Genomic DNA, 18,969 nt, shown 5'->3' on the forward strand with positions numbered 1-18,969 from the left:
TGTAAACTCTAAAAAATTTCTACCTAAATGAGTTAAATTTACCTCAAATTGTAAGCCGTGCATACCGAATTGAACGCAGAGGGTTTGAATAGATATCGAAAGTTTGAAATAGTTTGTGTTTCAAAATTAAAGTACCAAGTAAAAATACCATTTGAGATAAGTGACAATATCAAAACCCTAATTAGGAGAATTTCTATCCAAGTAAGAATTGATACATTAAAGGTAAGAAAATAAAAGAAGAAATTTGGTAGCAAAAGTAATTGGAAAAATTTAATTAATGGGACCACAAAAAAAAACAACTAAACCACATTAAAAGCACCTTTTTCTTTTTCTTTTTCTTCTTCCCTTGAGAAAGAAGAATTATGTAGTAAAGAGGCTTAACCAACGTCACATTTATCAGACTTACACCAAACACACACACACACACACACACACACAGTATATTCCGGTAACCAACCCTCTCTCGTCAACCCTCCGCCGTCGCTTTTGTCCACTTCCGCTTCCATTCTCTGTTTTTCCATTCTCAGACAAAAGTTTGACTTGCCGGTATTTTTTCCACGCTTCCATTTTTTTTTTGTCTTGGAGTGTATTTTAATTTTAGTATAAAATATTCTGATTTTTCGGAAGAAAATGGTTTTTTATATTTCTGATGACTTCTTTCTACTCTACTAGTAATTGTTTATTAATTCATTCACTTTTTTCTATAATTTTGTTCTTTTAGTTTTCTGAAACCCATTTGGAAGCATACTTGATTTTGAGGGTTTCGGAAGAAGATAGAAGAGGGAAATTGACTCAAGTGTGTCTCAATTAGGATTCAGAGAGGGGGAAAAGTGTTGTGCTGAAGTAACATAGTGATGGTGAGACGCCATGGCTGGCAGTTGCCCGCCCACACCTTTCAGGTTTTTGTTTTACCTCTCTCTCTCTCTCTCTCTCTGTATATATATATATATATATATATATATATATATATATATATATATATATATGTGTGTGTATATATAGTGTGTGTACATTATTAATGTTGATTTTATTTTGGTAATAGTCAATTGTGTAACTGAATTGGCGATGGGGAGGATTATGATTATGGTGTGGGTGAGATGGGGTTATGATCTATGTGTTCACAGTTTCTTAAGTTGCGATTCGTGGTCGATTTCTTTTTATCTGTGTCGTTTAACTTGTCGAGATCCCTCATTTTAAAAGAGTGCTTTCGGTATTTGTCATTTTGTCTTGCTTCTAGTTAATATTCTACCTTTTTATGTTACGCACGCGTTTGTCATAAAATCTATTTCGAGTATTGTTTACTAATCGGAATCCACATTGTTCTTGTACTTCTTTGTTAGGATTTGTAGGAGTTAGTAACAGAATAATGCTATATAGATACCAACACGTGCGTAAGAGATTAGGGGCTTGCTGAGATTCAGTCTCGGATTCAAGAACTTTCCTTATTTTCTTCTCTGGAAATTTGTTATATTATCTACTAGATGTGAATTACAATTGATTGCTCGTTTTTTGTAGTTGTAGAGGATCTGCATTGATTCATAATTGTAGCTACGCTTGCCCTAATGTATTCTTTTAGACACCTTGTGGACTCTCAACAAATCTATTAGCCCTATCCACAATAATAAGAAGGAATCTTAATCGAAATTAAACCAGAAACTGTATTTTATGACCAATTGGTATAAACATCAACATGTACGAGTTGGATTGGTTTCTCGTCAAAAAGTGTGTGCTTATATACGTTGATCATCATAAGAGATTTCCAACATATAAGAAGATTCTTGTTCTTGAAAATCCATGCTTTTCCAACCTCCCCCCCCCCCCCCCCCCCCACCACACACACACACACAAAATACAAATAATAAATAAATAAAGGAAAAAGATGTAACTCTGAGTACATCCTTTTGGCAAATACTTCTGTGCGTACTGATTGATCCACGTCATATTTAGTTCTGCTAGATGATATACACCAACTAATGGAATTTATATTTTCTTACTCCCCACAAACCAAGGACATCCTTGTGTTACAGCTGAAAATCTCTTTGCAAGATTCATTGCTAAAATTTCTATCTATGCTTTGTGATTTATTTCTAAAAGAGATGGTCGTTAATCGCATTTTACGTGGAAAATAATTCAAAGGCCCCTAAAGTTAATCATAACATAACCGCAAAGCGTCAACGCGTTCCATTAATAGAAAAAAACAAAACCCTATATAACACGACCTAGAACATACGCATCCACACGGAAGAAGCCAATACCATATGGCTAAAGCCTTAATGGTCATGTTACAACTAAGATTGGTCGTACATCTGTTAACTATCCATGTAAACTAGTTAGTACTATTTTATTTTTTGAGAAAACCCAGTATAGTTTCATGTTCTTTTAGCTCTATTGTTTATCATTCGCACTCGGCACATTCGAGATATATTGTTGGATAAATGGATCATGGTGCTCTATGAAAATATTGAAGACTAGCCAGCCACACATTTATTGTGGTACTAATGTTCATAGTTGGATTCTGTGAAACAATATTTTGCTCGACACTTGTTAAGCTTTCAACCTTTTGGTAGCAATTCATCCTTTTCGTACTGTAAGTCTGCTCAAGATTGGCTAGACTTAGTAGAAAACTCGCTCAAGATGGGCACTTTTTGAGCTTGAAAAAGCTAGCTCATTGGATATATTGACCAAATACAGTGTAAAGTAACTAGTTGTTCAAGGTCGAATTGGATTTGGCTAAAACATGTCATTGAAGCTTGATACTGGTGATGACTTCAGCAATTTGTGAGCCTATTACAATATCAAGCTTGATAAGTTGAACCTCAAGAGGGGGATTTCGACATCATAGTACTGTTGTTGATAATTGTTCATGGTATTTGAAGCAGGCTGATTTTCATCGTCATAGAACCTCCCCTAAAAAGAGACGAAGGGGTTGAGAATATTTTATGTCTTCCTCTTTTCGTGCTATTCAACTACCTGAATATTTTGGTCAACACAGTGCAAAGATTTTGACGACAAACTTGACCGAATGGAACTGTAACCATGGGCAAAGAAAACCAGGAATCACCACACAATCATAATCTAAAATAACTATAAAGTATAGGTATAGGACTCAAATGTTTTCTTTTTAGTCAGCCATCAAATGTTCCGCTTTCATTGTTGTTCATATCCATTGAAAAATGCTCTCATTCATCAAATACACTATTATCTTTCTGAAAACTCATGGCCCAATTAACTTTGATATGAATTGCCTTGACAAAAAGGTTCTTTGAGCCCTCATTTAATAATCCTTATCAATTCAAAGGGAGGGTTTCTCGATTTCTAAGCTCTTGGCAGCAACAGGTGTCTGTATGCTTAAATATTTGTTACATATTTTCTGGTTCATGATTGTATAAACTTATATGTCTACTACAGGCAACTCTATGTCCACTTGTGGGTTCCTTAATCATGATAGTGAAGGATTCAGGTTCTGCAGTAGTGATGTTTTCGTAACATGAATACACCGCGACATATTCTAAACTGTTCTTTAATTTGATTGAGAATTTGCTTGTTCATAGTTATATACATGCATGTTCATTGACAACTCCTTGAATTCTTCCTTCACAGGTTGTTGCTGTCACTGTGTTTTGCTTGTTAGTGGTTGCATTCTATGCTTTCTTTGCCCCTTTCCTTGGAGGTCGAATATGGGAGTACGTTCTGATTGGTGCCTATTCCCCAGTGGTACGTGAATTTATCTGCAGATGACTATTGATGTCAATCTTACATTCTTTTCACACAGATCTGAGTGGACCGTTATATTAAACAAACACACTTACAATTTACAAGCTTGGCAAGTAGATAGGCTTCTTAATGATATCAAATCCAAATACTTCAAAATAAGAACAATGAAGTAACCGGCTTAAGCTAGCTATAAATCACGTGATAGCTACATCGCAATGATATCAATACTACTAAACTCACTACATTTAATCAGTAAAAGTGTCTAGGGCCTTTAGCTTTCTGAATGAGTAGCCAGAAGAAAGGAGCAGGATTATTGGAAGGAGCTTGTGCAATGAAAATTTTTTAATCGCAAAGTTAAGATAAGGATATTCAAACTTCAAAAATTATCTTCTGAAATGGAAAGGCCAGCAATGTTTGTTAAGCTTTTGAATTTAAAAAAAAAAAAACTCTTCCCACAAAATGAAACTATGTTTGTTAAGCTTTTCGAAAAACATTTGGGAAATGCTTTTCAAAAGCTACCGTCTCCTTCTAACATGATTTGAATGCTATAGTAAAAAATGTCTTTAGTAAAAATACAAACAAACATCACTTTATATTCATATTCTTCTTCTGAAAAACCTTTCTTTCTTCCAACACCTTTAGATATGATTTGATTTGATTGATGCACTGTAAATTGTCTCTTCTCAAACAAACATTACCTTTATTTACTTATGCATTTTTCAAATTCTTCCAAAACATATTACCTAGAATAAAATGGAATAAAGCCCCAAATGAGAACCAAACTTTGCCAATTTACTGTGTAATTAGATACTTATATCAAGAAATAAACTGGAACTAGTCATCTAAGGGAAATGTTTAGGAAGTCACTACTTCAAAGTGTATGATCATGAGGACAAGATAATAGACAAATGCAAAGTACACATTTAAATAGAAGTCGCATTAGGGCTCTCGGAACCCAGTCATTCAGTACAAAGCCATTCTTTATTACTTAATGTAACAAAAAATCAAGTTTTGATGGTAATTTTGAGCATTTGTTAGCCTCTGTACCACAGGTTCTTTTGCACTTCCTCAATGTTTTATAGTAATGTTGGTTTTTAAATTTTAGTCAACTTTAGTCCTGTTTTGGGGGCACAGGGCTAATATCTCCTCAAAATTCCTTCGGATATATAAGTACCCATCTAAAAGTAACAGATATTTCGGCTTAAGTATTCATTTGATAGTAGCTGAATTTGCAGTTTTCATTTCTTCTTCATAGTTTACTTTTCATTTAACGATTTTTATCAAGACTTTATATGTAATTCAATTCAAGGATTTTTTCGAATGCAGGCACTATTGGTTTTCATTCTTTATGTCCGATGTACTGCAATTAATCCAGCAGACCCTGGTATCATGTATAAATTTGATTCTGATCTAATGAACGATGCAAGAGAAAAACAAGAATCAATATCCCATGGCCTGAACAGAAAATTTGATGAAGTTAGCAATGGGACTCATTCATGTCAATCTTCAGCTTCACGAAGCTCCTTTGCAGGAGCTAACTCTAGCAAGAAGGGTTCAGTTGAGTCTGTAAAATCCAATGCTCAGGTAGTTTCTACGAGGAGTTCCTTTTGCTATATTTTCGGAGGAATTCTTTGTGCAATCTTTGTTCATGAAGATTGCCGCAGTCAAGATTATGCAGCTGATGTGGAAGGTACAGGTGAAGATGCATTGTTTTGCACACTATGTAACGCTGAGGTAGGTAATCAGTTACCATGTTTTGTATTAATTCCAATCTAGTTTGTCAAAAAGATCATAATCATGACTGTGAGTTGTTTTAACATCAAAAGAACAATAATCAGAAGGCTGGCTCTATTTTTGTCCGAGTACTCTTTCTTCAAGGACATAAGAGTTGGGTGTTTAGTAAATTTCCTCTTAACTGCCTCTTGAAACTTGGATAAGGAGTTATTTATTATGGTTAGGTCTTCTTTACCAATGGTGTTAATCATAGCAAATAATATTTCCTCCCTAATTTAAGACTCCAGTTTGACCTGAATCAAAGTTTTATCTACAATTGAAAATGTGAAATTGTTTATGCTGCTCACACAATCACATTATTACACCAAAAGTAGTGGCAGGGATTTGGTGAAATTTGCTACTTCCGTTTCATATTAAGTGTCACTTATTTTTTGTTTCCCGTATTAAGTGTCTCTTTAGAATTTCAAGATAGGACATCTTCTTTTTGTCCAACTTTACCCTAACAAATGGGTAATTTATTCTAATACGAACTTTTTCACCTAAAATCAAGGCTATTTTAAAACTCTCTGAATTAGTGTGCATCAACCTTAAACAACACTTAATATGGGACGGAAGTAATATATGATAACAACATTGGGAAATGATTGGTTTAAAGCCAATTTACTGTTCTACTTTCTCATGCCTGTTACCAATAGGGCATCCCATAAACTAATTACATTGTTGTCATCTTGAACCCTATCCTTGAAGTACAATTGTTATAGAGGTTTTCTAAGGCAAAGATTTTTAGATTGTGTATTATAAAGAGGCACTTGCACATAGGTAATGGTAATTATTATGAGGTTTCTATCTCTATCCTGTGCTGTTGTGTGGTCCTGTAGCTCTTACTTCGGTTGATTTACCACATGTACTTCCTTATAGGTTCGGAAGTTCAGCAAACACTGTCGAAGTTGTGACAAGTGTGTGGATGGATTCGACCACCATTGTCGGGTACAGCCCTTGAACTTGATACTTTATGCATGACGCGTCTTTCATATTTTACGACACAGGTTTAATTAGTTTTATCTATTGAGAAAGCTAACATCATTACATTGATTCTCTGTAGTGGCTCAATAACTGTGTGGGGAGGAAAAACTATGTAACATTTATCTCACTTATGGGCACCAGCTTATTGTGGGTAAGTTTTAAGGGAAGTGGGAGATTACGGTATTCGTGACAATACCATTTTGGATGACTTATAACATCTTCTATATATTCTCAGCTTGTTGTTGAAGCTGGAGTTGGCATTGGTGTTCTAATTCGTTGCTTCGTTAATAAAAGCCATATGGAAGCTGAAATAGTTGATAGGCTAGGAAATGGTTTCTCTCGTGCCCCATTTGCGACTGTTGTGGTAATGCCATCCTGGATATACTATATGTATAAGCTAGTGTGTGATTATAAACAAGTAATATTTTTATCCTCGAGTACATTTTATTCTGCAGGTTATATGTACAGCCGTGTCTATTCTTGCCTGTGTGCCCCTGGGGGAACTTTTCTTTTTCCACATGATCCTAATTAGAAAGGTTAGTCCTTGGAATTCTCATTTTCTTTGCGTTTCTCCTCTAGGTAAGTATAATAACTACTAAGTGATCCCATTTTCTCTGTAGTTCTTTTTGATAAGTATAATATGACTACAAACTAATCTAGGAGGGCTTTACGAAGTTGCCTGAATTCTTGGTCTTGTATTTGTTGATTTGTTATGTTAGGGTATTACAACATACGAGTATGTTGTGGCGATGAGAGCCATGAGTGAAGCGCCTGCAGGAGCATCTGTAGACGAGGAACTACCAAACATTTTGTATTCTCCATCTGGATCCGCGACAACTGGTTTCAGCGGTGGAAGCTCTTTGGGACTGCAATATAAAGGAGCATGGTGCACCCCTCCTAGGGTGTTTGTTGATTATCAGGTATATATATATATATATTCCTTTTCCATTATGTCTAGTTACGATGCTAAAATCATGAGTGGTTGTCGAACTTGAATATGAACAGGAAGAAGTAGCACCGCAGTTAGGACCTGGAATGGTGCCATCTACGGTTGATCCCGATGATAAGGGGAACAAAGGAGGGGGAGCTAAAAAGGGTGTCCGTATCAGCGCATGGAAGCTGGCTAAACTAGATTCGAACGAGGCAATGAAAGCAGCTGCTAAAGCAAGGGCATCTTCCTCTGTACTGCGCCCTCTCGATAATCGCCGTTTGCCTGATTCTGAAGTGAGCGAGAACACAAGCGTCAGAAGCAGTGTGAGCACTGAGAACAAGGATTCTTCTGTTAGACTCAACTCTTTTGCTCCCAGTCAAGCTAGTCGCGACGACTATGAAACCAATGGCACTCAGAGCGTCAGCAGCTTCAGCAGCCCGACTCACCCTCACGACTCGGTCACACTCAGCCCACTTCCGAACCCTCTCGCTGGTGGTGCTGTCCTCAGCAAGAACAATCCAGTCTTCCATAGTTCCTCTGGATTCGATGAAAAGATCATGCAAAGGCACAACAACAATAACAACAATAATAGTAACAATACGGACCCTTTACCTGCTCAGGCAACCTTGTTTCGAGACGTAAAAAGAACATCTGTGGTTTGGGATCAAGAAGCTGGAAGATATGTCTCTGTTCCTTTATCAGCTTCAGATGCCCGTAAAAGACCATATTTCTTACCCTTAGCTGCAGCAGCAGCAGCACCACCACCACCGAATGCAAATGCAAATGCCAATGCTAATGCTACTCTCCCACGAGAGACTTTGCAGTCAGAGAAGCTAACGTACAGTGGGGAATCTATTTTCTTTGGGGGCCCACTTCTAAGTGCTCCGATTAAGGAAGGCTCGAGTTCGAGAGATGGACATCATGATAAGCTACTACCGTTAAGTTTGCCACGAGAATCTAGGTTTAAGAGGGATGCCGTCTCCAATCAGCTTCCTATTTTCATTCCTGGGGATTTTGATTTAAATCCTCCCACTGGCTCTAATCTCAAGTAAAAACTTTTGTGAAAAATTTGGAAAAAAAGGAAAAATCTCAATTGGAGCTGTTTCTGAATCCCCATACGAACCTTTTCCTTCATTGTCAAGCTTGTGGCGGTGCAACTAAATGACGAAGTTCGATTGGTTTCTCGCGACCCGGGTTAGTTTCTTTTGACGAAAAAGTTATTACTGTGAATTTGGAAACTCAGCCGTGTAAACAAAATCACTCTCAAGACCACTCACTCTCTATGTATTGTAGTAACTACCATTCAATTTTTAATCATCGCCGTGTTTTGTTGATTGGACACTATGTTCTTCTTTTGCTGGCGAAGGTAGTATATGAATATTAGATTAATTACGAATTGAGAACTATGTCACGCTCTTAGTTCTTGTTCCATATTATTTGTCACTTTAAAATTTCAATGATTACTTTAAAATTTCAATGCATTAATTCAATTTTCTCAAATTTTCACTTATTATAATGGGGATATTAGTGAAATACCCAATAGGCACAATTTAATTTAACATAAATCCAATAATGCCGTATCAATTTTGATCTATCGTCGCGCAAACACGAATCTCTTCTAAACCCTAACTTATTAATCCCCCCTCATTTCTCTCCATTGAAGTTATTTTTTTTTGGTTGCATTGGAATGCAAAATGATGCTACGAGCAAGCCTGCTCTTCACTGCTCCGGTGTCAAACCTTGCTGGCGACGTAGTATGAACTCAATAGACCAACCCGAAGAGTAGGACTCAATGAGAGGTGCTTGTGAGTGATCGTGAGAAAGAAAGCAGACAAACAATATGCATTTGAAACTATTGGAAATATTGATATTAAATGATTTATTTCACTAACAACTTAAGTTTTTGGTTGTGATGATCATTCAACATGGTCCCAGAGTCACGCCAAATGAAAGTTCATGAGTTCGTATCCCACCGCCACCCATTTCAAATATTACTATTTGTAGGGTTACAATGTACGAATTTTATTATTGTCTTGCAAATTTACATCGGGAATAAATATAAAATTTCAAATGTAAAACAATATTTACAGTAAATACATATTTATTGATTAATTGTGTCATATTATTGCATACTTGAATATGATACCATCTTATATTTTACTAAATATTGTTTTTCCAAATTTGTTTATGTGGCAAATTTTATTAAATGACTTTTCTAAATTTTGAAATTTGTGTAATTAACAATTGCAAATATAGCCTACAAAATATTAAAATTTCTGCGATTTAAAAAAAACAATAATTAAATTAATTTTTATATGCTTGTTGCTTTATTAAAATATTTAAAATTCTAATTCGAATATACAATTTTTAATTTTTGTGATGATAAATCTTCAATTAGTAAATACTAGTAATTAACCTGTGCGATGCACGGGATATCAATTTTTTTTTTTTAATATTTTGAATAAAATAAAAGAAACGAAAACTTTGAACAGTTGACATGCATGTAAATAATACAAAAAAAAATATTTTATTGAATCAAAATATACATTTGTTTGTGATTTACCTTCATATTCGCTGAAAATCTTTTGTGTACACAACATTGCTCGTAAAGTTAGTTATATCGCCCTATTGTGAGTTGATACATATCTTTATCTCAAATCTACTTTTAACTCTGGACATTGCGGCGTACAATTGCTTATGTCACTCTAATATTGACACTAATATTACACTAACAACAACTACTAATACTAATACTAAAACCTACATTGATAATGCTAATACCAATACTAATATTAATACTAAAACCAACACTAATAATACTAATATTAATACTAATCCACCCGCAAGGGTGGCCTAGCGGTTGGAGCAAGGGAGCTTGGGTCAATTGACCCAAGTTCAAATCCCCCTGCCAACGGTCGCTAGGTCGAGCTTGTCACACATGGTTAGCCTAGTGTGGTTTACATCTCTCGTATGGTTTGCAAGCTATTATACGAGAGTGTAGGTTTACCCAGTGTACCTATATGGTTGGCTGCGGGTTCCTGCATTACCAAAAAAAAAAAAAAAAAAAAATATTAATACTAATCCTAATATTAATACAATGATTAATACTAATAGTCTAATACTAATATTAATATCGACACTACTATTAACCAACTCTCATTAGAGTTGGTACCTAGCATTTACCAATAGGGTAAATGTATAGGGTTCGAGTGCCCCCTCCCCTACTTTCCTTTGTAATGAACTTGAATTTACTCAAAAAAAAATAAAAAAAAATCAACACTACTATTAATAATAATACGCCAATTCTAATCGAACACTAATACTCATACTAATACTAATATTAAGACTAATGCTAATACGCCAAGACAAATATGAATTCAAATACTAATAATAATACTAAAAATGATAATAATAATGATAATAATAATACTAATATTGATATTGATATTGATACTGCTACTGATATTAATATTGATACTAATATTAATACACGTACTGATACACATACACATATTGATACTGATACCGATACCGATACTGATATTAATACTCATACTAATACTATTATTAATACTAATACCAATATTAATATTCATACCAAAACTTATACATATATTGATACTGATACTGATAAAAATACTCATACTCATACTGCTGTTGTTATTGATAATGATACTAATACTGATAATGATACTAATACTAATACTAATACTAATATTGATACTAATACTAATATTTATACTAATACTAATATTAATACTAATCCTGATATTAATAAGATGATTAATACTAATAGTCTAATACTAATATTAATATCAACACTACTATTTGTAATAATACGCCAATTCTAATACGAATATTTAATGTTTAAACTAATACGCCAATACGAACACTAATACTAATACCAATATTAATACTAATATTAATACTAATACTAATACTAATACTAATACTAATATTAATACTAATACAAATACTAATATTAAGACTAATGCTAATACTAATGCTAATGTTAATGCTAATACGCCAAGACTAATATGACTTCGAATACTAATAATAACACTAATACTAATATCATACTAATACTAATACTAATACTAATACTAATACTAATACATATACTAATACTAATACTAATACTAATACTAATACTAATACTAATACTAATACTAATACTAATACTAATACTAATACTAATACTAATACTAATAATAATACTAATACTAATACTAATACTAATACTAATACTAATATTAATACTAATACTAATACTAATACTAAAACTAAAACTAATACTAATACTAATATCAATATTGATATTAATACTAATACTAATATTAATATTGATACTGATACTGATATTAATATTAATATTAATACTAATACTAATACTATCACTAATAGTGATAGTGATACTAATATTGATGCTAATACTAATACTAATACTAATATTAATACTAATACTAATACTAATACTAATACTAATACTAATACTAATACTAATACTAATACTAATACTAATACTAATACTAATACTAATACTAACACTAATATTGATACTAATACTAATACTAATAGTAATAGTAATAGTAATACTAATACTAATACTAATATTGATACTAATACTACTGATATTGATATTGATACTAATACTGATATTGATACTATTAATGTTACTAATACTGATATTGATATTGATACTGATATTGATACTATTAATTTTACTGATACTGATATTATACTGATACTTATATTGATATTGATACTTATACAGATACTGATACTGATATTTACCCATACTTATACTCATACCCATACTCATATTCATACTCATACTCATACTCATACTTATACTTATTGATACTGTTATTAATACTAATACTAATATTGATATTAATATGGATACTAATACTAATATTGATATTGATATGGATACTAATACTAATACTAATACTAATACTAATACTAATACTAATACTAATATTAATACTAATACTAATACTAATACTAATACTAATACTAATACTAATACTAATACTAATACTAATACTAATACTAATACTAATACTAATACTAATACTAATACTAATACTAATACTAATACTAATACTAATACTAATACTAATACTAATACTGATACTGATATTGATACCGATACTGATATTGATACTGATACTGATATTGATACTGATATCGATACTAATATCGATACTAATACTAATAATAATACTCATACGTAAGTAAACATAATTATAAATTAAACGTTTAAAATTTAGTAATTTTTCCACATAATGAAATTAGTGATTATTTGTTTACTATTAGTTGAATAAAATTATTATTATTTGAAACAAATTAAAAGAAGATACATAAAACATGTGTCAAATGTAGGTACTACTACTTGTCAAAAATATAATTTCCATTTAAACTTTATATAGAATCATATCAATTAACATCCATTATTAATTTCTTTGTTTCTAATTATTATTCTCAGTATATGATAAACAATAAAAATAAGTTTACGATTTATATACTTAAACATAAATTAAATAGCAACAGAAAATTGCTAAAGGAAAAGAAAAAAGAAATTGACACATATAATAGAAAGTAAATAGCAAATTATGAGACAAAAATCTGGAAATATAGTTATCAATATACATATAATGGGTATCGGGAAAATATGTGGGTGTCTTTAAATATTTTATTTGATCTAGAAAAAGTATGTGGGTATCATCTATATGTAACATTTATATTGACCATTTAATATAGCAGATTTTATGTGTATATATATACATATATATTAAAAAATGTTAAAACAATATTGTAGTTTTACTTGTAATGTACTAATTTAAGACGATAAATAATCAAATATAATTTAATTAAAAAAATATAAATATTCAAATTTTATACAGATATCGCAAAATTTTTAAAATAATTAAAACGAAATGAATATATTTTTTCAAATCATTTCAAATACACTAAAATTTCATAAATTATTCGAATGTATATTTCAATTAAAAAATTATTAACATAACTATTTAATTAAAAAATTAAATAAAAATAATACTAAAAAAAAGAATCAAAATATTACATTTTTCGGAAAATTAAATTATAAATAAGATTATAGCTTTCGGATTTATAGAATTTAAAATTTTGAAATAATATATATATATATATATATATATATATATATATATATATATATATATATATATATATATATATATATATATATATATATACATGTGTGGTAAATATTTAAATGAGTGTAAAAATGTTAAATATGTAAGAACTTAAATACGTACCAAAATCAAAATGTCAACTAATCAATTGAGGAATACACGTCATCGATTGAACTTCAACTAAGCAATTTGGAGATATGACATAGATATTTGCCACAGTTCTTTCATAGATGGCATAGATCATCTTTTTGTATTATATATAAATATAGTTTTATTTACAATATAATAAAAATAAACAAATAAATAGGATCCAAATTTATTGAAATAAAATTATAAAAACTAATATGAACGTACAAATTAATAATAATGTATGTACATATGAACAAAATAGATAAAAATAAGCATTATTAATGGACACAAAAATTAATATTGTTACAAAAATATGTAAATGCTAAATAATCTATTACATGCTCAATCAAGTTCATTTATCTCAATTTCTTTTTCATCGAAATCAAGCTTACAATCATCTCACGTATATTCAAAAGATGGAAATGCATAACTATTTTTTTCTAAATCCATCCTTAAAATATATACGGATCATATTTATACGTGCTATACACGTCGCATGGCTTCTCTCTTGCTAATGTCGCCGCGTATAACACAAACGATGATATCCATGGATCTGCAAAAGCAAAAAAAAAAAAACAAAACAAACATAAGTTAGATTGTTATATGTACACATACATAATAAATGAATAATAAATGAATAACATCATAAATATTCAACGACAAATAATGCTTCAAGCGAACACATTGATAAATACTAATTGTATTATGAATTTACAAAACAAAAGGAATAAAAAAAGAGTTTTAGATGAGGACCTTAGTTTAGGATGATTATAACAAAATATGTAGATGGAGAGATAGATGAATGAGTTGGGGTTGAGATTGGGGGTATTTATACTTAATTTTCACACACTAAATAAGTAAATAAAACGATTTTAAGGAAATCATATATTGTTTATATTAGTTAATGTATATATACTAAAACATGTATACATATATATTTCACCATAATTGGACATAATTAAAATAATTAATGTAAATTGATTTTATAAAATAAAAAATAGACATGATTGACAACAAATCCGGTGATTGATTTTATTTGATGCAAATTCAAATAACTTATTAATAATTAATAATTGAAAGTCTAACTTTACGTAAATTAAAATTAATTATGGTGATATTATTTCCATAAGTTATCAATATATAATAGATATAATATTGATGATATATATGTATATATAGATATGTATATATAAATGATTTAGATAATAAATGCATATCCGAATTTTAATAAAAATCAAAATATATGAAATATACACACTATTTTTTTTTCTTTTTTCGTATTATAGTAATAAAAATATAAATTTCATAATACATTAAACAACAAATTAATTAAATTTAAAATTGTAAACATCCAAGTCCATAAATATACTATATTTGCAAAAGGAAATAAAATAAATCTAAATTAATATGATTGATATTATCTATATCAATCAATGATATAGTTTATATATAATTATTTCCATGTATATTGATAAATTAATTTATTAATATATTAATTTGAATTATTAATTAATATATTAATTAAAATTAGATATATATATATATATATATATATATATATATATATATATATATATATATATATATATATATATATATTTATATATTATTTCCAAGGTTAATATTTTATAAATTAAAAATAAAATAAACATCTTATTTATATTTTCAGTATTTCAAAATATATTTATTGAAAAATTCATGATACTCAATTTTTTTACGAATATTCAAATAATTTGAAGAAAAAAAATATTTGTTCATATTAAATTATTAAAATAAATGAATACAATTGTCTTTTTTCATTTTTCTTTTTTAATTTTCAATATTTTGAAATAATCGAATATCCATTCAATAAAAAAAATTGGGATATATGTATAAAATGAGTATATTATCAAATTAATATATTTTTCATATTTTTTTCATTTGAGTATATAAAATTTAATATATCAAATTTATATAATATAGTTATATAAAATTTAGAATACACGTAAAATAATTATGTCGTTTGTTCTAAATATAAATTTACAAAAGTGTATAAAAGAAGAGTAATAATGTACTAATTGTCATGATCCGCCTATTTTAGACCAAATGTTACAGTGTTCGATCAATATGTTCTCAATGGCACTAAGAGCAACTTCAGTGGTATGCATTAAAATGAGGCATCTATGCTCTTAATTGATGCTTGAAATAATACTTTGGTACTTCGAAAAAATTTATATGCTCCAACCCGTAGGAATCAAATAAATTATTTTATTTTTAAACATAAATTAATAGATATATTTAGTCCCTATTCCATAGGAATTTGTTAGAAAATTATTTTTTCTTATGTTGAAATTGCAGTTCCTAATTCTAGGAATATTTGATACTTGGTTTTTTTTGTTGCATTTTTGCACCTCTAGGATATAAAGTATCAAAAAAACTACCCCTTTGATGCTTCCGTTGGAGAAGAAATTTTAAGTTTTTTGAATCAAAATGGAAGTTTTATCATATAATACTCCATTTGATTCCCCCATTGAAATTGCTCTAAGAAAAATAGCCAAAAAGATAAAACTCAAAAAAGACCGCTTGTAGATAACAATTTTCTAGAAACAAGTTGTAAGGATTTTTATGAACTTCCTAAAAGTCATTCCAATGTAGTTGCCTTCTCAAATGTATCTAAAATTATCAAGTGGTGCTCTCGAGAATCACTCACAAACGTAGGATTAAATCAATCCAATCCATTAAGGAACCAGAGTAAAATATATATATATGAATTTAATTTTATTTGTAAATCAATCAACCAAATTTGTAAATACTTAAGAGGTGCAACATATGGACTCCAATATTAGGATCATTCAACAGGGACAATGCAAATACTTTCATTAATGAAGCGTGATAAGGAACCAATCAAATGACAGCAACATCAGCTCTATGGTCGTCTTATTCTTCTTGAAAGAGGATACATGGAGGACCTACCTAGACGGGCTCCTTGTCAATGAAACCCCGGTGCAGCAAGAGTCTGTAAAATAAGCATAATTGACGTTAATATTAACATAATTCACTCTGTAATTAATGAAAAAATCTATAATTAACAAAAAATCACTATGTAATTAAAAAAAGGGGCAATTTGCTATAGGTCCTCCTAGAGTAGATTTTATGTGTATAAATCCAACTAATAAATTTTTATATTAATTAAATTTATTCTATTTTTGTGGCAAAATACCCTTAATAATATATGGAAAATCACTAAATAATCAATCCACTTATTATATAAATCGTGATCCCACAAATCTCTCCTCCAAACTGAAATCCCAACAATTTCTCTCCAAAATAATTACGTAAACTACCATCTCAAATCCCTCCCAGAAAATCGGTGTAATCGACCATCTCAAATCCCTCTCAGAAAATCGGTGTAAACACAGAAAGAAACATGGCTACCAAATTGCAGTTCGTCTTCCATAACAATTACCTTGAAACCTTTCTTTGTTAGATTTATTTTGTTTGCTCTTTGAATTCGTTTGTTATTTGCAGAGTTTCGGTTGATGTTTCAGGTTTGGCTTCTCAGACGTCTGTGAACAGCAACATCCGAATACCTCAAGAAAGCCAAAAGATGGTTCAAACGCCTAAAAACCTTGCTAAGTAACATTCTTACAATCTAAAAGTTCATATGTTTCTTATTTGTTGGTTGTATTTTATTTTTATTGTAAGCAATTACTTGATTTCACTTTGATAATTTCTCGTTTCTTGTTCGATTTCGGTTTGAAGTTTCTTGTTTGCAATATTTTGTATGAAATCTTGTTTGTAGTTTCTTGTTGTTTTTGTATCCTGCATTTTGTTGATTCTCATATAATTTGCATAGTGTCTGCATTCTCTTGTGTGTTTGCAATTTGCTACTTGTTTGAATTGAGCCATCATGTACTTATTTGCACTTTGAAATTTCTTTTTTGACATTTTTTGTTTGAAATTTATTGTTTTCAGTTTCTTGATTGCACTTTGAATTTTTTGTTTGCAATTGCACTTATTATTTCGGTAATTAATGATTATAGTTATACCATACATGAGTATGTTTCGGTAAGTGCACTTTGAAAGTTTAATCTTTCACTCTTTGTTTGCATTTGCATATGATATTTGCTATTTTCAAGTACCCTTTTTTTTTTGGCTAATTTTCGTGTTACTTACATATGGTGCTTTATGTTTGCAGTTTATATTTTGCAAGTCTTGTATGCACTTGCATAAATTATTGATGTTTGATATTTGCAATAACACTCTTTAGTTAATTCATTCGTTATGAATTATCTTTCCTTGTTTGCTTTTCAGACAACCAAGCCAAAAAAAAGGAGAAATCTCTAAATGGCCGTTCAACATCATCCAAAAGGAAGGAAACAAAATCAGCTCCGACTGCAGTCAAAACCCAAGAACCACTAACCGTTACAGAAAAGAAACACAGCTTCACATTATCGTGCGAACCTCGTTTTGTTGTCTATGTATTGCACTTTGCAGTTTCACTCTATGTTTGTTGATAAAAGGATTTCATGTGTTTACATTCACCTTGTAAATTCCAAGTTCAAATTGCAAATGAAAATATTTGCTTTTTATATTTGCATTCTGTAATATTGTTTTTCTCAAACTAATACTAATATCAAATTTATATTTGTTGTTTTAATGTTTGCATTATTTGGGGTAGGGTTTGTTATTTACTAAATAATATAACAACAACACACAATCAATAAAAAAAAATTAAAAAATTAAAAAAATTGAAAAATCCAAAGAAAAAAAAGAAAGAAAGAAATGACGTGGTGAGATTTGAAGAGAGAGAGAGAAAGAAGAGGTCAGAAAAAAAAAAGAGGAGAGAGAAAGAGAGAGGAAAGATAAAATACATGAAATCGTGATGAGAGAGAGTAGTGAGAGAAAGATGAGAGTGGTATGGGGGATTTGTTCCCTTATTTTACATAAATAATTATTGCATATTAATATTAATTAAGGGTATTTAGGTCTATATACTAATAATTTAAATTAATTTACATTATTTTTATTGACTAAAGGACCTACACCTATATTCATCTTATGAAATGGACTTCCACCTATATAAGTTTCAAATAAGGGGTGTCTAGCCAATTTCCCCTTAAAAAAATTCATTCCAAAAAATCATTAAAAATCTATCAATTAACAAAAATCGCTCTATAATTAACGAAAACCACTGTATAATTAACGAATTCTATTACGAAAATCCACTCTGAGATTAATGAAAACCACTTTGTAATGAAATCACTATGTACATGTAAT

General features: G+C 30.2%; 1 protein-coding gene across 1 annotated transcript; it reads left to right on the forward strand.

The window, feature by feature from the left end:
* The first annotated feature begins 168 nt into the window (after positions 1 to 168).
* Positions 169 to 8,802, forward strand: LOC105951272 (DHHC-type zinc finger family protein). The gene is made up of 10 exons (XM_012974674.2): positions 169 to 546; positions 722 to 899; positions 3,601 to 3,714; positions 5,041 to 5,448; positions 6,367 to 6,435; positions 6,551 to 6,622; positions 6,707 to 6,835; positions 6,927 to 7,007; positions 7,191 to 7,391; positions 7,477 to 8,802. Exons 2-10 carry the CDS (start codon positions 855 to 857, stop codon positions 8,452 to 8,454), a joined length of 2,097 nt encoding a protein of 698 aa, XP_012830128.2. The 5' UTR covers positions 169 to 546; positions 722 to 854; the 3' UTR covers positions 8,455 to 8,802.
* Positions 8,803 to 18,969: the final 10,167 nt, after the last annotated feature.

This window comes from Erythranthe guttata, chromosome 8 (assembly GCF_056151865.1).
Source record: "Erythranthe guttata isolate IM_541 chromosome 8, IM_541, whole genome shotgun sequence".
Lineage (NCBI taxonomy): Eukaryota > Viridiplantae > Streptophyta > Magnoliopsida > Lamiales > Phrymaceae > Erythranthe > Erythranthe guttata.

What these genes read in the sequence shown, in the direction of transcription:
- LOC105951272 (XM_012974674.2), top strand. Translation starts at nt 855, where the DNA reads ATGGTGAGACGCCATGGCTGGCAGTTGCCCGCCCACACCTTTCAG. An exon ending in GCACACTATGTAACGCTGAG is followed by an intron (nt 5,449 to 6,366) that starts GTAGGTAATCAG and finishes ACTTCCTTATAG; the next exon opens with GTTCGGAAGTTCAGCAAACA. An exon ending in GATTCGACCACCATTGTCGG is followed by an intron (nt 6,436 to 6,550) that starts GTACAGCCCTTG and finishes GATTCTCTGTAG; the next exon opens with TGGCTCAATAACTGTGTGGG.